Source organism: Felis catus (genome assembly GCF_018350175.1).
Source record: "Felis catus isolate Fca126 chromosome A2 unlocalized genomic scaffold, F.catus_Fca126_mat1.0 chrA2_random_Un_scaffold_66, whole genome shotgun sequence".
In the NCBI taxonomy this organism is placed as follows: Eukaryota; Metazoa; Chordata; class Mammalia; order Carnivora; family Felidae; genus Felis; species Felis catus.
Window position 1 is genome coordinate 8,886 of NW_025408502.1, and position 14,931 is coordinate 23,816.

Genomic DNA, 14,931 nt, shown 5'->3' on the forward strand with positions numbered 1-14,931 from the left:
CACGTCACGATCTCACAGTTTGTGAGGCTGAGCCTCCACAAGGAGCCCCACCTCAAGGTGGGCGCCAACGATGCGGAGCCCGCTGGGCCCTCCTCTCTCTCGCCCTCCCTGTCTGCCCTATCCCTGCTCACAGGCACACGTGCGTGCGTCCACTCTCTCTCCGTCTCTCAGAATGAATGAAAGAAACAAAGAACCTCAAATGATAACACTAAAGGAACACCGTCGAGTTCATGACTACAGCGAATGAATGGCTGTGCCCGTGGCCAGCACCTGCCCTGGGGAATCGTTCTATTTCCTATTTGTTCATGTTTCTTCACTCTGGAGACACAGGGAGCCAGAGAGAGCAAGCCGGCAAGCCAGGGACCGCCGCCAGTGGGGGAGGGGCAGAGAAGCAGAGAGAGACACACACAGAATCTGAAAACAGGCCCCAGGGCCTGAGCTGTGGGCACAGAGCCCAGCGCAGGGCTGGAACTCAGGAAACCGCGAGGGCGGGACCTGAGCCCAAGTCGGAAGCTCAACCCACTGAACCACCCAGGCGCCCGGGGAAGGTTCCATTCAGGAGGCCACTCCATCCATCCCCGCCCATTTCCGCAAGGTCAGAGCCCTTACGACACACACCACCAGGAAGGATGCTCTACAACTGTCCACAACCTGCCCTCTGTCTTCCAAAGAGGCTGCCCTGACGATATGTAGCAAAGCGGGCGCTCTGATCCAAAGGCCCACGGATAAAGGTCATGCCTGCCTACCTTTAGGGCCTGATGACTCCCCAGGTTCCCCTTGCAGCGCACTCTGTCCCATGGGAAACGTCGTGGCTTTGGGTTCCAAGGTGCCCTGCAGCTGAGCGCAGGCCACCGGGCACGACCTCACCGCAGCTGCCTACCAGGAGACAGCTTCGCACCCTTCACCCTTCCTGCAGGCCCTGTGCTCAGGGTCTCGGACCAGCCGGGGCGCAGGACACAAGCAGAGAACGTCAGCATTTGAGGACGCAGACACGGCCTTGGGGTTCCCCTCCTCGGGGACCACGTTCACCACCTGGACGCCTGCGATGTTGGCAACTGGCACACAGGGCGACGGGGAGTGTGGACCGCATGAAATGAGGGCCCTCGGCCGCTTCTCCTGCAATTCAGAGGGGGAACTCGCAAAGGTCACCTCAGTCACCAGCTCCCAAGAAGCCTCCCTGCGGAAAGGGATGGTGCCATCCACAGCCTGTTCCTCCTTCCAGCCCTGCCTGGGTTTCAGGGGGAGCACAGCACCGGGGGGCGGGGGGGGGGGCCGGGGCGGGGGTCCTAGGAAGGTCCCGCTGACCCATGCCCCCCGCTGTGCCGCCACCCTCACTAAGAGCCCCGCGTGTCACTCTCCAAAGTGTCTCACGCTGGATGTGAAATGATAGGGTTCCCCGCAGAGGGCGTGACTCAGGCCCCAGAACCTATTTTGCTGGATTCCCCTTTTGAGGGCACACGCACGTCTCCAAGCCCACCTCTGCTCGCAGGACACGCACGCTAGGTGCAAATGCTTTCCCTGCCTCTCCACAGGCAGCAGTGGGAAAGCCAGCGGTGCAGCACGCTCATGTGGAGCCCCACTGCCTGGCTTCATGGCTCGAGTCCTCCCCCTTCACAGCAGTGACCCCCGGCACACATTCTTTCACATCTTCCCTTGGAAATACGAACGGGGACCAGAGTCCTTGCCGAGGTACTCTGTGTCGTCGGCATAGATCTCTCAAGTGCTCAGAACAGTGCCTGGAACAGGCTAAGCGCTCTACCAAGGTGGGATGAGACCAAGGAGGAAAACAAACACGCATAGGCAGTCCCCTCCCTCGTGGCCAGCACCTAGGCAACTGCTGGGGCTGGTGAGGCAGGGGAGGGATCCCTTCCTTCCCCGGACGGCGTCCGGCTCCCCCTCCCTCCTCAGGACTTCCGCTGGCAGCAAGGAAAACCTCCCTGCCTGATGCTGGGTGGTGCCCGCTAGGAAACCCAGTGCCTCAGGGAGATGGCCCTCGCACAATCTCCCGGATACTTGGACGGGCTTCAGGTCAACAGACTCTGCCTCCCTCACCTATATGGCAACAGGGACTGCAACACCGTGGAGCCGCTTCAGGACTTGCAAAGCATCAAAGGTGTTCGGACCACAACCAACTTTCGACGACACGCACGGCGACTACTTTACCAAGGAAACCTCTCACGTGGCGAGCTCATGGATCAATATCCATGCGATGACTCAGGCAGAATAATCACGGTAATCGTGAAGGTAATGATACTCAAGGTCACCATAATCTCCTTCATTCCGGAGAGACACAACTCACCCCTCAGGGACCCAACAGACGCATAGGAGCCTGAGCTGCTCCAAGTGGCCTACACCACACCATCTTCCTGAAAACATAAAGCACCAGTCAGCTCGACATGGAAGTGTGGGAAAGCCTCTGCTCTTAGGCCTTTGCTTTCAGTGAGGTCAAGGTGCTGCCTTCAGGATGGTTTCAGCCTTTGAGACAGGATTGGAACTCTCTAGTGAACTTGAGATATTCCCATGCAACAAAACGCATTCCTTGCAAAGAACTGGGTCCCTGAAGCCGTCCGGACTCCACACGGGCCACAGCACCACACTCAGGCACACACACTCCCCCCCCCCCCAACAACCGGGGAGAGGTACAACCCATGCAACGAAAGACCGTTTGCTCAAGACCTCATTTCCAAAGGAGGCTGAGAGAGGAGCACTGCCTGCTCCAGTACACACGCACTGGTTTCTAGGGACCCGGTGGGCTCCGAGTCACTGCTCCCTCGTGCTGCCTGGTGAGTCCCCGGGAGGAGATGTGATTGCCAAGGACTGAAACTCTTGAGGACACGGAACGAATGCAAGACAGGAGGCGCTCCACGGAAACGGGAAAGCACCACGCCCCACGGATAGGACCACCAAAAACCCACAAGTCTGCCTTGGACAAGGAGCTTTTCCATCCACCTTCCTCGCCAGAGTGCGAAGAAGACGTTCCCACCCAACATGTCCCAAAGAGATGACTTTGGACGCCATCCACAACACCCAGTTCTCTTCAGCACACATCTCCAAGGAGGAAAGAGTCTGCACCACCCTCTAAAACAACAGAAGCGCCACTTATTCCTGCCTCCCTGGCTCCCAGTTCAGCGATGGAATGCACGTTGCCTTCAGAAAAGGAAGAAGAGCTCAACAGGGAGTTGCACTTGCCCTAATCCAGACTCCTACCCCTAGTCCCATTGACTCCCACGATGATAGAGGACCCCCTTTCGCCACAAGCGGGGGGTGAGATCTCCCCCTCCCCATCAGAGGGTGCAACTCTGGCCACCAGGGGCGGGGCGGGGCGGGGCGCGCGGCTGCGGCGGGGGCTGGGCAGGGCAGGAGAGCAGGTGTGGAGGGGGGGAGGCAGGAGGCCTGTGTTCACCTGCTGCTTCCACTCTCAATCCCTTCAAACACCGTCCCCTGCTGGCCTCCAGCAACTCAGGCCCACCACCCCGGACTCTCCCTGGAATGTTTCTCTGGACTCTCAGGTCCCTTGTACTTCATTTTAACAGGCAGGAATGATTCCTCCTGCTCATTGCTGCCACTTCCCTGGCCCTGCCTTGACACTTTCCCACAACCGCAGGTCCACGCTTTCCTTCCCTCCTTCGTTGTTAGTTCCTTCCTTCGTAGGATCCCACCTCCACCCGCCAACCACCAACCCAGTCACACCTCCATGGGCACTCAGGGTGCCCCCCCTCTCGACCTGAGACACTCCCCACCGCCTGGGCCTAATCCCCTACTCGATCTGGGGCCCTCCTCCTGCAGGGAACCGGGGTCCAACCCAGAAAGCCCACTCCTCAGGCCTCCAGACCGCAGCCGCAAGGGAGCCCAAGAAGAAGCCCGGAGCACCAGGGAGGGGGGGAGGTGCTCATGGAAGGGGAAGACAGAGAGGGGCAGGGGGGAAGGCCACGGGCGACCTTGTCGCTAGGGTCCCTACCTTGGCAGCACCGCGACCGAGGCAGGTCCTGGAGGGAGGCTGTGGGTCTCAGCGGCTCCACCTGTAGGCTTCTCCCAGATGGTCTTTGGGGGGCGCCGGGGGGGCATTGCATCGCGCTCTGCCCCAGCCAGTGCTGGCACTCCACCAGCGCGGCCAAACCCCGAGGCGCCCGGGAAGCGCGTCCCGCTCCCAGGCCTCTGGCTCCAAAAGCAGCAGGAGCAGCAGGGCCGCCACCCTCCGAGGCTGGAGGCTCGTGGCTCCCAGTCTTCTCCACGCGGGGCCCCGCCTGCGCTCCCGCCAGCGCTCCCGCGAGCACTACCGCTACCTCTACCGCCAATGCCATGGCTACCGGGTCGCAGGAGCCAGGCAGCAGCATGTCCCCGGTCGGGGGCTGAGGTGGGCGTCACTCCCTGGCTGGCCCAGACACTTGGGGGCTTGCTTGGGGCGGCAGGCGGGCTGGGAGCCAGGACTCACAGCGCCGCTGCAGCCTCAGCTGTGTCCCTCACCGGGCTCCGGCCCTGGCCCACGCGCATGCGCGCACTCGTGCGCATGCGCACACTCGTGCGCGCGCTCCCGCACACCTGCTAGGGCCCAGGACCCAAGCCGCCCATCCCCCCACCCCCACCCCCACCCCCACCCCTACCCCCCCGCAGGGGGCACAGCTCCTGGGCGCCACGGTCTGCACCACCGCACCTCCCTGTGCCCACCGGATGCTCTGACCGACTGCCCGCCAGCCTGACAGCCGGGAGCCAGGCAGAGGGCTCCAGAGACCAGGCCAGTGGGACAGGGACTGGCAGGTGTCTCCTCCCAAGGTGGACACCTCCCTGTCACCCCTCAAGAGACCCAGGAACCTTTTGCATAGCTGGTTTCCCAGGGAGGTGGCTGGACGTGAACCCAGTGATCCCTCTTGCATCCTAGGCCTCTGTGTTTCTTCTTCACTCTGCCTCACATTCCCGCCAACCGGGGACATCTACAGCCGTGCACCCTCCTCGCTCGTGACCCGTGACCGCAAGGGCGGCCCTAAGGGACAGGGAGACACACTGGGCACCCGAGACTCCTTCCACCTCCCTTCTCCTTGAAAGGCCGGTGCTTTTCAGCTCTGCATGCCCTTCCCATGGCCCTACCTGGACTGCACCACCAGCGGTCCCACCCTCAAGTCCACCCTGCCACCGCTGACTGTGGCACGTCCTTCAACTCTGTGGAACCGCCTGTCCACCTCCACTACCTCCCAACCCCCATGTTTTCTTCACACGGTGCCACAGATCCCAAATCCTCCGTGCCATTTTTCTTTCCTTGGATTTCAATTGCTTTTCAACGTTTCTTTCTTTTGGGGAGAGAGAGACAGAGAGAGAAAGAGAGAGGCCATCACCCATGCGATTGTGCAGCAAGCATCGACTGAACGCGCAAGGCGTACCCGACCCTGCTCTGGAGGGCCAGTGTGCAGAGGTGGGCAAGGAAACGTATGCCTGAGGATTCAAGGGGAGCCACAGGACTACCGTCCAGGGTGAGGAGGAGTAGAGAGACCAAGCAGTCGAGGCTTTCTACGAAAGGAGCATCAAGGGCACGAACCTACGCAGCCCTGGAAGGAGAGCAGGGAGTCACGGACATATGGATCATCGAAGGCCAGTCCCAATGGGCAGCCTTCATCACGTGTCCTCACCTGAGGACTTGCAAAGAGGCACCCCCAGACTGGACCTGGTAGAAACAGGACTTACAGCCAAAGCACAAGACTGGTCTGTGGACTTCATGGTCATGGGAAGGACACCATCCCACAAGCCCCACCAAGGGACTCTGGACTCTGGTGACCTGGACTTACTGTGTACCATCAGGACCCGTCAGGACTCTTTCAAGTGCACAAGGGAAGACAAAACTAAGCCGCAAACCTAGGAGAATAGAGATGCAAAACCCTTCTCCCCCCAGGGGCAACGTCAATGATCGCATGCTATACAAATGCAAATGCCCTCTGCTAGCATTAGAAAGGTCACCAGTTTTCGGCCTCCTTTATCGGTCTCAAACCACAAGTGCACTAGGGTTCCATTGGCTCCATAGGGACCATTTGCCTGCATTCTCCCTGGGAGCAGCTTCCTGTCCTACCAGAACCCTCACGTGTGTCTCCCTGTCATGGCACGTACTGATACATACGACAACGACGTTTCCCTTTCATTTTGAACATTGTGCTGATGCCTCCCTCCTGGCTCTGCGTCTCCACTGAGAAGACCATTTGGCTCAGTTTACATGGGGTTTGTGTGTGTGTGTGTGTGTGTGTGTGTGTGTGCGTGTGTATGTGTTTCTGTGTGCTTCTGTGTGTGTGTGTGCGCGCGCGCGCGAGTGTGTATGTATATACATATATATACACATACACGAATGTGTGTACGTATATGTAGACACGTATGTGTATGTACACACGTATCCATACGGACACACAGGTAGCTAGATCTAGATATAAACGTAGCTGTTTTTTCTTTTGAAAAGACACACTGCAAACTCTGTGGGCCGCCTGGATGACTCAGCTGGGTAATGGTCCGACTTCGGGTCACGTCAGGCTCTCAGGGTTCCAGAGCTGAGTCGCGCCTAGTGCTCCGTGCTGACAGCTCAGAGCCTGAAACCTAATTCCCTTCTGGTTTCCTCTCTCTCTCCCTGCCCCTCCCTCGCTTGTGCTCTCTCTGTCTCTCTCGCTTTCTCTCAGACGTGATCATTAAAAAAGAAACAAAAGCGTGTGGCTCTGGATCTCGGCTCACGTCACGATCTCACAGTTTGTGAGGCTGAGCCTCCACAAGGAGCCCCACCTCAAGGTGGGCGCCAACGATGCGGAGCCCGCTGGCCCTCCTCTCTCTCGCCCTCCCTGTCTGCCCTATCCCTGCTCACAGGCACACGTGCGTGCGTCCACTCTCTCTCCGTGTCTCAGAATGAATGAAAGAAACAAAGAACCTCAAATGATAACACTAAAGGAACACCGTCGAGTTCATGACTACAGCGAATGAATGGCTGCGCCCGTGGCCAGCACCTGCCCTGCGGAACGTTCTATTTCCTATTTGTTCATGTTTCCTTCACTCTGGAGACACAGGGAGCCAGAGAGCAAGCCGGCAAGCCAGGGACCGCCAGTGGGGGAGGGGCAGAGAAGCAGAGAGAGACACACACAGAATCTGAAAACAGGCCCCAGGGCCTGAGCTGTGGGCACAGAGCCCAGCGCGGGGCTGGAACTCAGGAACCGCGAGGGCGGGACCTGAGCCCAAGTCGGAAGCTCAACCCACTGAACCACCCAGGCCCCCCGGGGAAGGTTCCATTCAGGAGGCCACTCCATCCATCCCCGCCCATTTCCACAAGGTCAGAGCCCTTACGACACACACCACCAGGAAGGATGCTCTACAACTGTCCACAACCTGCCCTCTGTCTTCCAAAGAGGCTGCCCTGATGATATGTAGCAAAGAGGGCGCTCTGATCAAAAGGCCCACGGATAAAGGTCATGCCTGCCTACCCTTAGGGCCTGATGACTCCCCAGGTTCCCCTTGCAGCGCACTCTGTCCCATGGGAAACGTCGTGGCTTTGGGTTTCAAGGTGCCCTGCAGCTGAGCGCAGGACACCGGGCACGACCTCACCGCAGCTACCTACCAGGAGACAGCTTCGCACCCTTCACCCTTCCTGCAGGCCCTGTGCTCAGGGTCTCGGACCAGCCAGGGCGCAGGACACAAGCAGAGAACGTTAGCATTTGAGGACCCAGACACGGCCTTGGGGTTCCCCTACTCGGGGACCACGTTCACCACCTGGGCGCCTGCGACGTTGGCAACTGGCACACAGGGCGACGGGGATTGTGGACCGCATGAAATGAGGGCCCTCGGCCGTTTCTCCTGCAATTCAGAGGGGAAACTCGCAAAGGTCACCTCAGTCACCAGCTCCCAAATAGCCTCCCTGCGGAAGGGATGGTGCCCTCCACAGCCTGTTCCTCCTTCCAGCCCTGCCTGGGTTTCAGGGGGAGCACAGCACCGGGGGGGGGGGCCCGGGGCGGGGGTCCTCGGAAGGTCTCGCTGACCCATGCCCCCCGCTGTGCCGCCACCCTCACCAAGAGCCCCGCGTGTCACTCTCCAAAGTGTCTCAGGCTGGATGTGAAATGATAGGGTTCCCCGCAGAGGGCGTGACTCAGGCCCCAGAGCCTATTTTCCTGGATTCCCCGTTTGAGGGCACATGCACGTCTCCAAGCCCACCTCTGCTCGCAGGACACGCAGGCTAGGTGCAAATGCTTTCCCTGCCTCTCGACAGGCAGCAGTGGGAAAGCCAGCGGTGCAGCACGCTCATGTGGAGCCCGACTGCCTGGCTTCATGCCTCGATTCCTCCCGCTTCACAGCAGTGACCCCCGGCACACATTCTTTCACATCTTCCCTTGGAAATACAAACGGGGACCTGAGTCCTTGCTGAGGTACTCTGTGTCGTCAGCACAGATCTCTCAAGTGCTCAGAACAGTGCCTGCAACAGGCTAAGCGCTCTACCAAGGTGGGATAAGACCAAGGAAAAACAAACACGCATAGGCAGTCCCCTCCCTCATGGCCAGCACCTAGGCAACTGCTGGGGCTGGTGAGGCAGGGGAGGGATCCCTTCCTTCCCCAGACGGCGTCCGGCTCCCCCTCCCTCCTCAGGACTTCCCGCTGGCAGCAAGAAAACCTCCCTGCCTGATTCTGGGTGGTGCCGGCTAGGAACCCAGTGCCTCAGGGAGAGGCCCTGGCACATCTCCCTGGACACTTGGACGGGCTTCAGGTCAACAGACTCTGCCTCCTCACCTATATGGCAACAGGGACTGCACACCCGTGGAGCCGCTTCAGGACTTGCAAAGCATCAAAGGTGTTCGGACCACAACCAAGTTTCGAGGACACGCACGGCGGTTACTTTACCAAGGAAACCTCTCACATGGCGAGCTCACGGATCAATATCCATGCGATGACTCAGGCAGAATAATCACGGTAATCGTGAAGGTAATGATACTCAAGGTCACCATAATCTCCTTCATTCCGGAGAGACACAACTCACCCCTCGGGGACCCAACAGACGCTTAGGAGCCTGAGCTGCTCCAAGTGGCCTACACCACACCATCTTCCTGAAAACATAAAGCACCAGTCAGCTCGACATGGAAGTGTGGGAAAGCCTCTGCTCTTAGGCCTTTGCTTTCAGTGAGGTCAAGGTGCTGCCTTCAGGACGGTTTCAGCCTTTGAGACAGGATTGGATCTCTCTAGTGAACTGAGATATTCCCATGCAACAAAACGCATTCCTTGCAAAGAACTGGGTCCCTGACGCCGTCCGGACTCCACACGGGCCACAGCACCACACTCACGCACACACACCCCCCCCAACAACCGGGGAGAGGTACAACCCATGCAATGAAAGACCGTTTGCTCAAGACCTCATTTCCAAAAGAGGCTGAGAGAGGAGCACTGCCTGCTCCAGTACACACGCACTGGTTTCTAGGGACCCGGTGGGCTCCAAGTCACTTCTCCGTCGTGCTGCCTGGGGAGTCCTGGAGGAGATGTGATTGCCAAGGACTGAAACTCTTGAAACACGGAACGAATGCAAGACAGGAGGCGCTCCACGGACACGGGAAGCACCACGCCCCACGGATAGGAACAACAAAACCCACAAGTCTGCCTTGGACAAGGAGCTTTTCCATCCACCTTCCTCGCCAGAGTGAGAGGAAGACGTTCCCACCCAACATGTCCCAAAGAGATGACTTTGGACGCCATCCACAATACCCAGTTCTCTTCAGCACACATCTCCAAGGAGGAAAGAGTCTGCACCACCCTCTGAAACACAGAAGCGCCACTTATTCCTGCCTCACTGACTCCGAGTTCATTGATGGAATTCACATTGCCTTCAGAAACGAAGAGCTCAACAGGGAGTTGCACTTGCCCTAATCCAGACTCCTACCCACTAGTCCCACTGACTCGCACGATAGAGGACCCCCTTTCGCCACAAGCCGGGTGAGATCTCACCCTCCCCATCAGAGGGTGCATCTCTGCCACCAGGGGCGGGGCGGGGCGCGAGGCGGGGCTGGGCAGGGCAGGAGAGCAGGTGTGGAGGGGGGAGGCAGGAGGCCTGTGTTCACCTGCTGCTTCCACTCTCAATCCCTTCAACACCGTCCCCTGCTGGCCTCCAGCAACTCAGGCCCACCGACCTGACTCTCCCTGGAATGTTTCTCTGGAATCTCAGGTCCCTTGTACTTCATTTTCACAGGCAGGAAAGATTCTTCCTGCTCATGGCTGCCACTTCCCTGGCCCTGCCTTGACACTTTCCCACAACCGCAGGTCCACGCTTTCCTTCCTTCCTTCGTTAGTTCGTTCCTTCCTTCGTAGGATCCTACCTCCACCCGCCAACCACCAACCCAGTCAGACCTCCATGCCACTCAGGGTGGGTGTGTGTTTAGATTGGAGACTAAAGTCCTTCATGTGGTCACTGAAGAACCCAGAGTTCCTCCATTTTCTCCCTTCTCCCTCCTGAGGATATCAGGTACTTGCACAGCCAGCAGCACAAGGGGTGATAAAAGGGAAAGAGAACAAGGAAATGCACATGGGAGCATGTTATCAGCCTGGTCTAGAATGCCTAAAATATCCACCTTTTCACTCCTTCCTTCTTTTAAAGGCAAGAATTTTTAAGTAGTGATCTGTGAGAACCTATGTCCCACAAAACATAGAAAATGCATCCCTAGATATGCACCACAAAACACTGAGGGTAATTCTGAAAGGGCTGGCCTATGCTGGCAGACCTCATCTTGTTCTGTGTCATTCACCTTGACCACACACCTCCTCCCCTTGAGCCACCCCCTCCCCCACCTAACAGAAATGGGACCCTTCCCCAGCCAATCAGGTGAGGCCATAGCCATTACCTCACCAACTGCCCTAGGGGAGTTGGTGCTCCCCTTGAGCCACCCCTCCCCCACCTAACAGAAATGGGGCCCTTCCCCAGCCAATCGGCTAAGGCCATAGCCATTACCTCACCAACTGCCCTAGGGGAGTTGGTGCTCCCCTTGAGCCACCCCCTCCCCCACCTAACAGAAATGGGGCCCTTCCCCAGCCAATCGGCTGAGGCCATAGCCATTACCTCACCAACTGCCCCTAAGCCCCAATAAAACCTTTCTGCTTTGGTAACTTGCTCTCCCTGGTATCTCACCGCTGCCTCTGTGCAGGTAGGGAAGTCAGCTCTAGCTAGCTGGAATAAAGGCTCCTTTGCTTTTACATTGGACTCGGCTCCCTGGCGGTGTTTGGGGATCACGATTCTGGCCATAACATTTGGGGGCTCGTCCGAGATCCCCAAGACCCCAAGGGACCACCGTCCCACAGCACTAGAGCAGTGACAACGTCGTCCTGTTCCTGTCTCCTGATTTGTTCATTTTGGCCCCTCTGACTGGCGTGACGTGATAGCTGAGTGTGGGTTTGATTTGTATTTCCCTCATGGGGAGCGACGTTGAGCATCTTTTCATGTGCCTGTTGGCCATCCGGATGTCTTCTTTAGAGAAGTGTCTATTCATGTTTTCTGCCCACTTCTTCAGTGGATTGTTTGTTTTTCAGGTGTGGAGTTTGGTGAGCTCTTTAGACATTTTGGATACCAGCTCTTTGTCCGATATGTCATTTGCAAATATCTTTTCCCAATCCATTGGTTGCCTTTGAGTTTTGTTGGTTGTTTCCTTTGCTGTGCAGAAGGTTTTATCTTCATGAGGTCCCAGTAGTTCATTCTTGCTTTTAATTCCTTCACCTGTGGGGATGTCAGATCGGAGATCCTAACGTGTTCAGCCATTTCCCACCTCAAATTCTCGTGTGAATGCCAACATCCTTCTTCGGACTCTGGGCACCCAGGTCTCACTCTTGCCACAAGTCACGGACGGCTTGGGGGTTTGGTCTGCATTCTGGACCCCAAGCCTCCTGATGTCCATGGTGCTGTGTCTGACTCTGTGTCCCTCCTGTGTTCTACCTCAGGGTATGAACATCTCACCCATGCCCAACAATGAGAACCGTGAGGAAGGGACCACCGAAGGAGGCTGGATGCTACTGGAACAGCGAGTGGAGCACCTGGTACCTGCTTTCCTGGGTGGAGACCCCTCCTACCTCTTCACATTCTTGAGCACGTACAGAGCTTTTGCTACCACCCAGTAGGTCCTGGAAATACTGTTTATGAGGTGAGCACCCTGCCCTTCACAGCCCAGTGTGATTCAGCCCCTGAAAGCTCTGAGTCTCAGGAAAGTCACCAAACGTCCTGGCCTCTCACTTTGTTCCTCCGATCCGGGTGGAAACACTCCAGGTCCTCAGTGGGGGCACTGCAGGGAAAGTCACCCTGGCCTGTGGAAAGCTCTGCTGGCAGGGCTGCGTCTCTGCTGGGTCATCTTTGTCCTCTTGCCCATGATCAACTTTCTGCCTCATCCCTCACTGTCGCCAGGTGTTGACTTGGGCTGTTTTCCCATTGGAAAAGGAGATTGGAGGCTCTATCTGTGTGTCTGAGTCCTGGCTCAAACCAGTCAACGATGCCCAGGATGAGCAGGACGCCCAGACCCACACCAATATGTGTGATGGAGCTGACTCGGGCCCTATCATTCTTCAAACACGCACGAAGCCCCACTAGGTGCAGGCACTTCTGTAGGAGCTGACTGGGATCCAATGCGCAGAGCGGACGGTACCCTCCCCTCCAGAGCTCCATTCTAGTCAGCAGTCAGGGACTCTGGATAGGACAAGATGTAGCATCCACAGGACAGCTCATATGATGTCCTTCTGGCCTCCTCCAGATACGGATGCTTCCATTCGGAGGCTGAGGAGGATGGCGGACCCCGGGAGCAGGAGAAACGGTGAGTAGGCTGAGCTCAGGCTGGAGGGCCTTCCTTCTCCAAGAGGGCAGTGCTGAGACTGTGCGTGGGAGGGGCTGCAGGACCCAGCATCCCACACGTCTGAGAGTCCTGTGAGAGGGCAAAGTTCTGAGGGCTTTCACTTGGAAACAAGGAAAGGGGTTCTGTCCTGTCTGGTCGACGATGGGCTGTGGGCACAGGGAGGCAGCAGAGGGCGCCAGAGGACCGCGTCAGCCCCTTACAGAGTCCATCCAACCCCATCCCTTCCCACTCACAGCCTTGCCTGGACCCCCATCAGGGGACCCAGAATAACGGTTTTGGGGAGCATCACGCTCACCACCTTGGGGAACATCCACGGTGCGTGCTTAGCCAGGGTACAGGAGACACAGTGAGGGCTCAAGGAGCACATATCACCCACACGATGGGAGAACGGTGTCAGCGGGAGGACACCCACACATGCACTGAGTGCATGAGGCAGCACAGAGGCACAGGTCGTCACGTTGAGGGCATCAGGAGGGTCCCAGCAAGCCCAGGTAAGAGACAGAGTCCTCTTGTCCCGTATGTGCGCAGATTTTCGTGGAGCGCTAGGGTATGCAGTGAAGGCACTGACTCACCCCGACACCACCCCTCCACTCACGCACGGACTTGAATTCCAGTGGGAGGTAGGCAGCGGGACACAGCGAAGAGTCTGGCTGGCTTCCCCAAGAAGGACAGAGACGACCACATCATTGGCTAAGGGGTTCCCGTCAAACAGAATCTTGACGGTCCCTCTTCAGTGACCAGGTCACTCGTAGGCGGGACTGCCAAATCACAGGTGGACAACGTACAGAACCACCCTCTGGACGTCCAGGACCAGGAGGCATAGAGGCCAGGTCCCACAGGCCTGTCCTGAGACATCAGTGGGAGGAACACCCCATGGTGATTGTTCTGGCTACTTTTGTATCCCCAGGGCCATCTCCTCCATCCTGGGCACCTGGATGGATCACTACCCCGAGGAATTTTTCCGCCCTCCAGACTTCACCAGCTTGAAGCTGCTGCGGGCGTACGTAAGGGTCCACATGCCGGGCTCCGAGCTGCAGCGCCGCGCCCGCCTTCTCTACTCATGGCGGAAACACCGTGAGCCCAATGAGCCAGAGTCTCTGGGCGAGGAGGACTCTGGGTGGGAGATGTGGGCGTGTGGAGGGGACGGGGTATGCCACAGAGAACATGTTTCCTGAGACTGTAGGTGGGCCAGGCGTAGGGACTAGTCTCAGATCACTGTTCCATTAGCCTGCCGTCTGGGAGATTTCCTCCTGGTGGGTTCTTTGACTCAAATGACAATGTCTGCGGGAGAGGTTTCCTACCATGGAATGGCAATCACGCTGATTTGACACTTCCATACTTGAAGCTTTGGTAGCAGCTCTAGAGCCCCGTCCAGACGTGCCTCGGGAGCGAGCCCCCGCTATCTCTGTGGTGCCCACTGCAGCCTCGTAGCCCAGGCTGCCGGAAGCCACCAGTTCTCCTGGAGCTCAGCGCGTACGAGAATCGGAGACCCTCACTGCAGCGTCCCTGCCAGGGCAGGAGGTACTCCCAGCTCTGGCTGACAGTCAGGAGCTGGAAGAGCCACCTGCCCCTTTGGTGGCCCCAGAGCATGAGCAGCCCTCAGCCCCAGCCGGCGGGGTCACGGAAGGGCTGGAGCAACCACCTGCTGCAACTGAGCAACCAGCCTCAGCTCCCCATCAGCGGCTCATGTTGGTTTGTCATGATAGGATTGGGCATAGAGGTATTTAGTGTACTCATGTACTATTGGCTTCTACTTAACACATAAATACAGTTTCAAAAAATTTACTCTGATCCTTTGAAATTACAACTTCAAGTGTCAGTACGTACATTCGCAGGATTTTACACCCGTGACCACTATGTACTCCTAGAACATTTCCATCACAGAGACACGTGGACTACTAGTCACCCACGGCTCATTCCCTCACCCCAGTCTCTGCAACCAGCGATCTCGGTTTCTGCTGCTTCAGGTCCTCTGGGATTTCCATGTGTGTGCAAACACAGGCAGCAGTGGCAAAGCCAGCGGTGCAGCACGCTCATGTGGAGCCCGACTGCCTGGCTTCATGCCTCGAGTCCTCCCGCTTCACAGCAGTGACCCCCGGCACACATTCTTTCACATCTTCCCTTG

At 57.7% G+C, this 14,931-nt stretch overlaps 1 protein-coding gene across 1 annotated transcript; it reads left to right on the plus strand.

Annotated features, from left to right (window-relative positions):
• The first annotated feature begins 11,039 nt into the window (after nucleotides 1-11,039).
• Nucleotides 11,040-14,591, plus strand: LOC123383577 (ral guanine nucleotide dissociation stimulator-like). The gene is made up of 4 exons (XM_045051486.1): nucleotides 11,040-11,120; nucleotides 11,908-12,107; nucleotides 12,708-12,767; nucleotides 13,714-14,591. The coding sequence occupies exons 2-4, from the start codon at nucleotides 12,103-12,105 to the stop codon at nucleotides 13,979-13,981; spliced, it is 333 nt and encodes a 110-aa protein (XP_044907421.1). The 5' UTR covers nucleotides 11,040-11,120; nucleotides 11,908-12,102; the 3' UTR covers nucleotides 13,982-14,591.
• The last annotated feature ends 340 nt before the right edge of the window (nucleotides 14,592-14,931 follow it).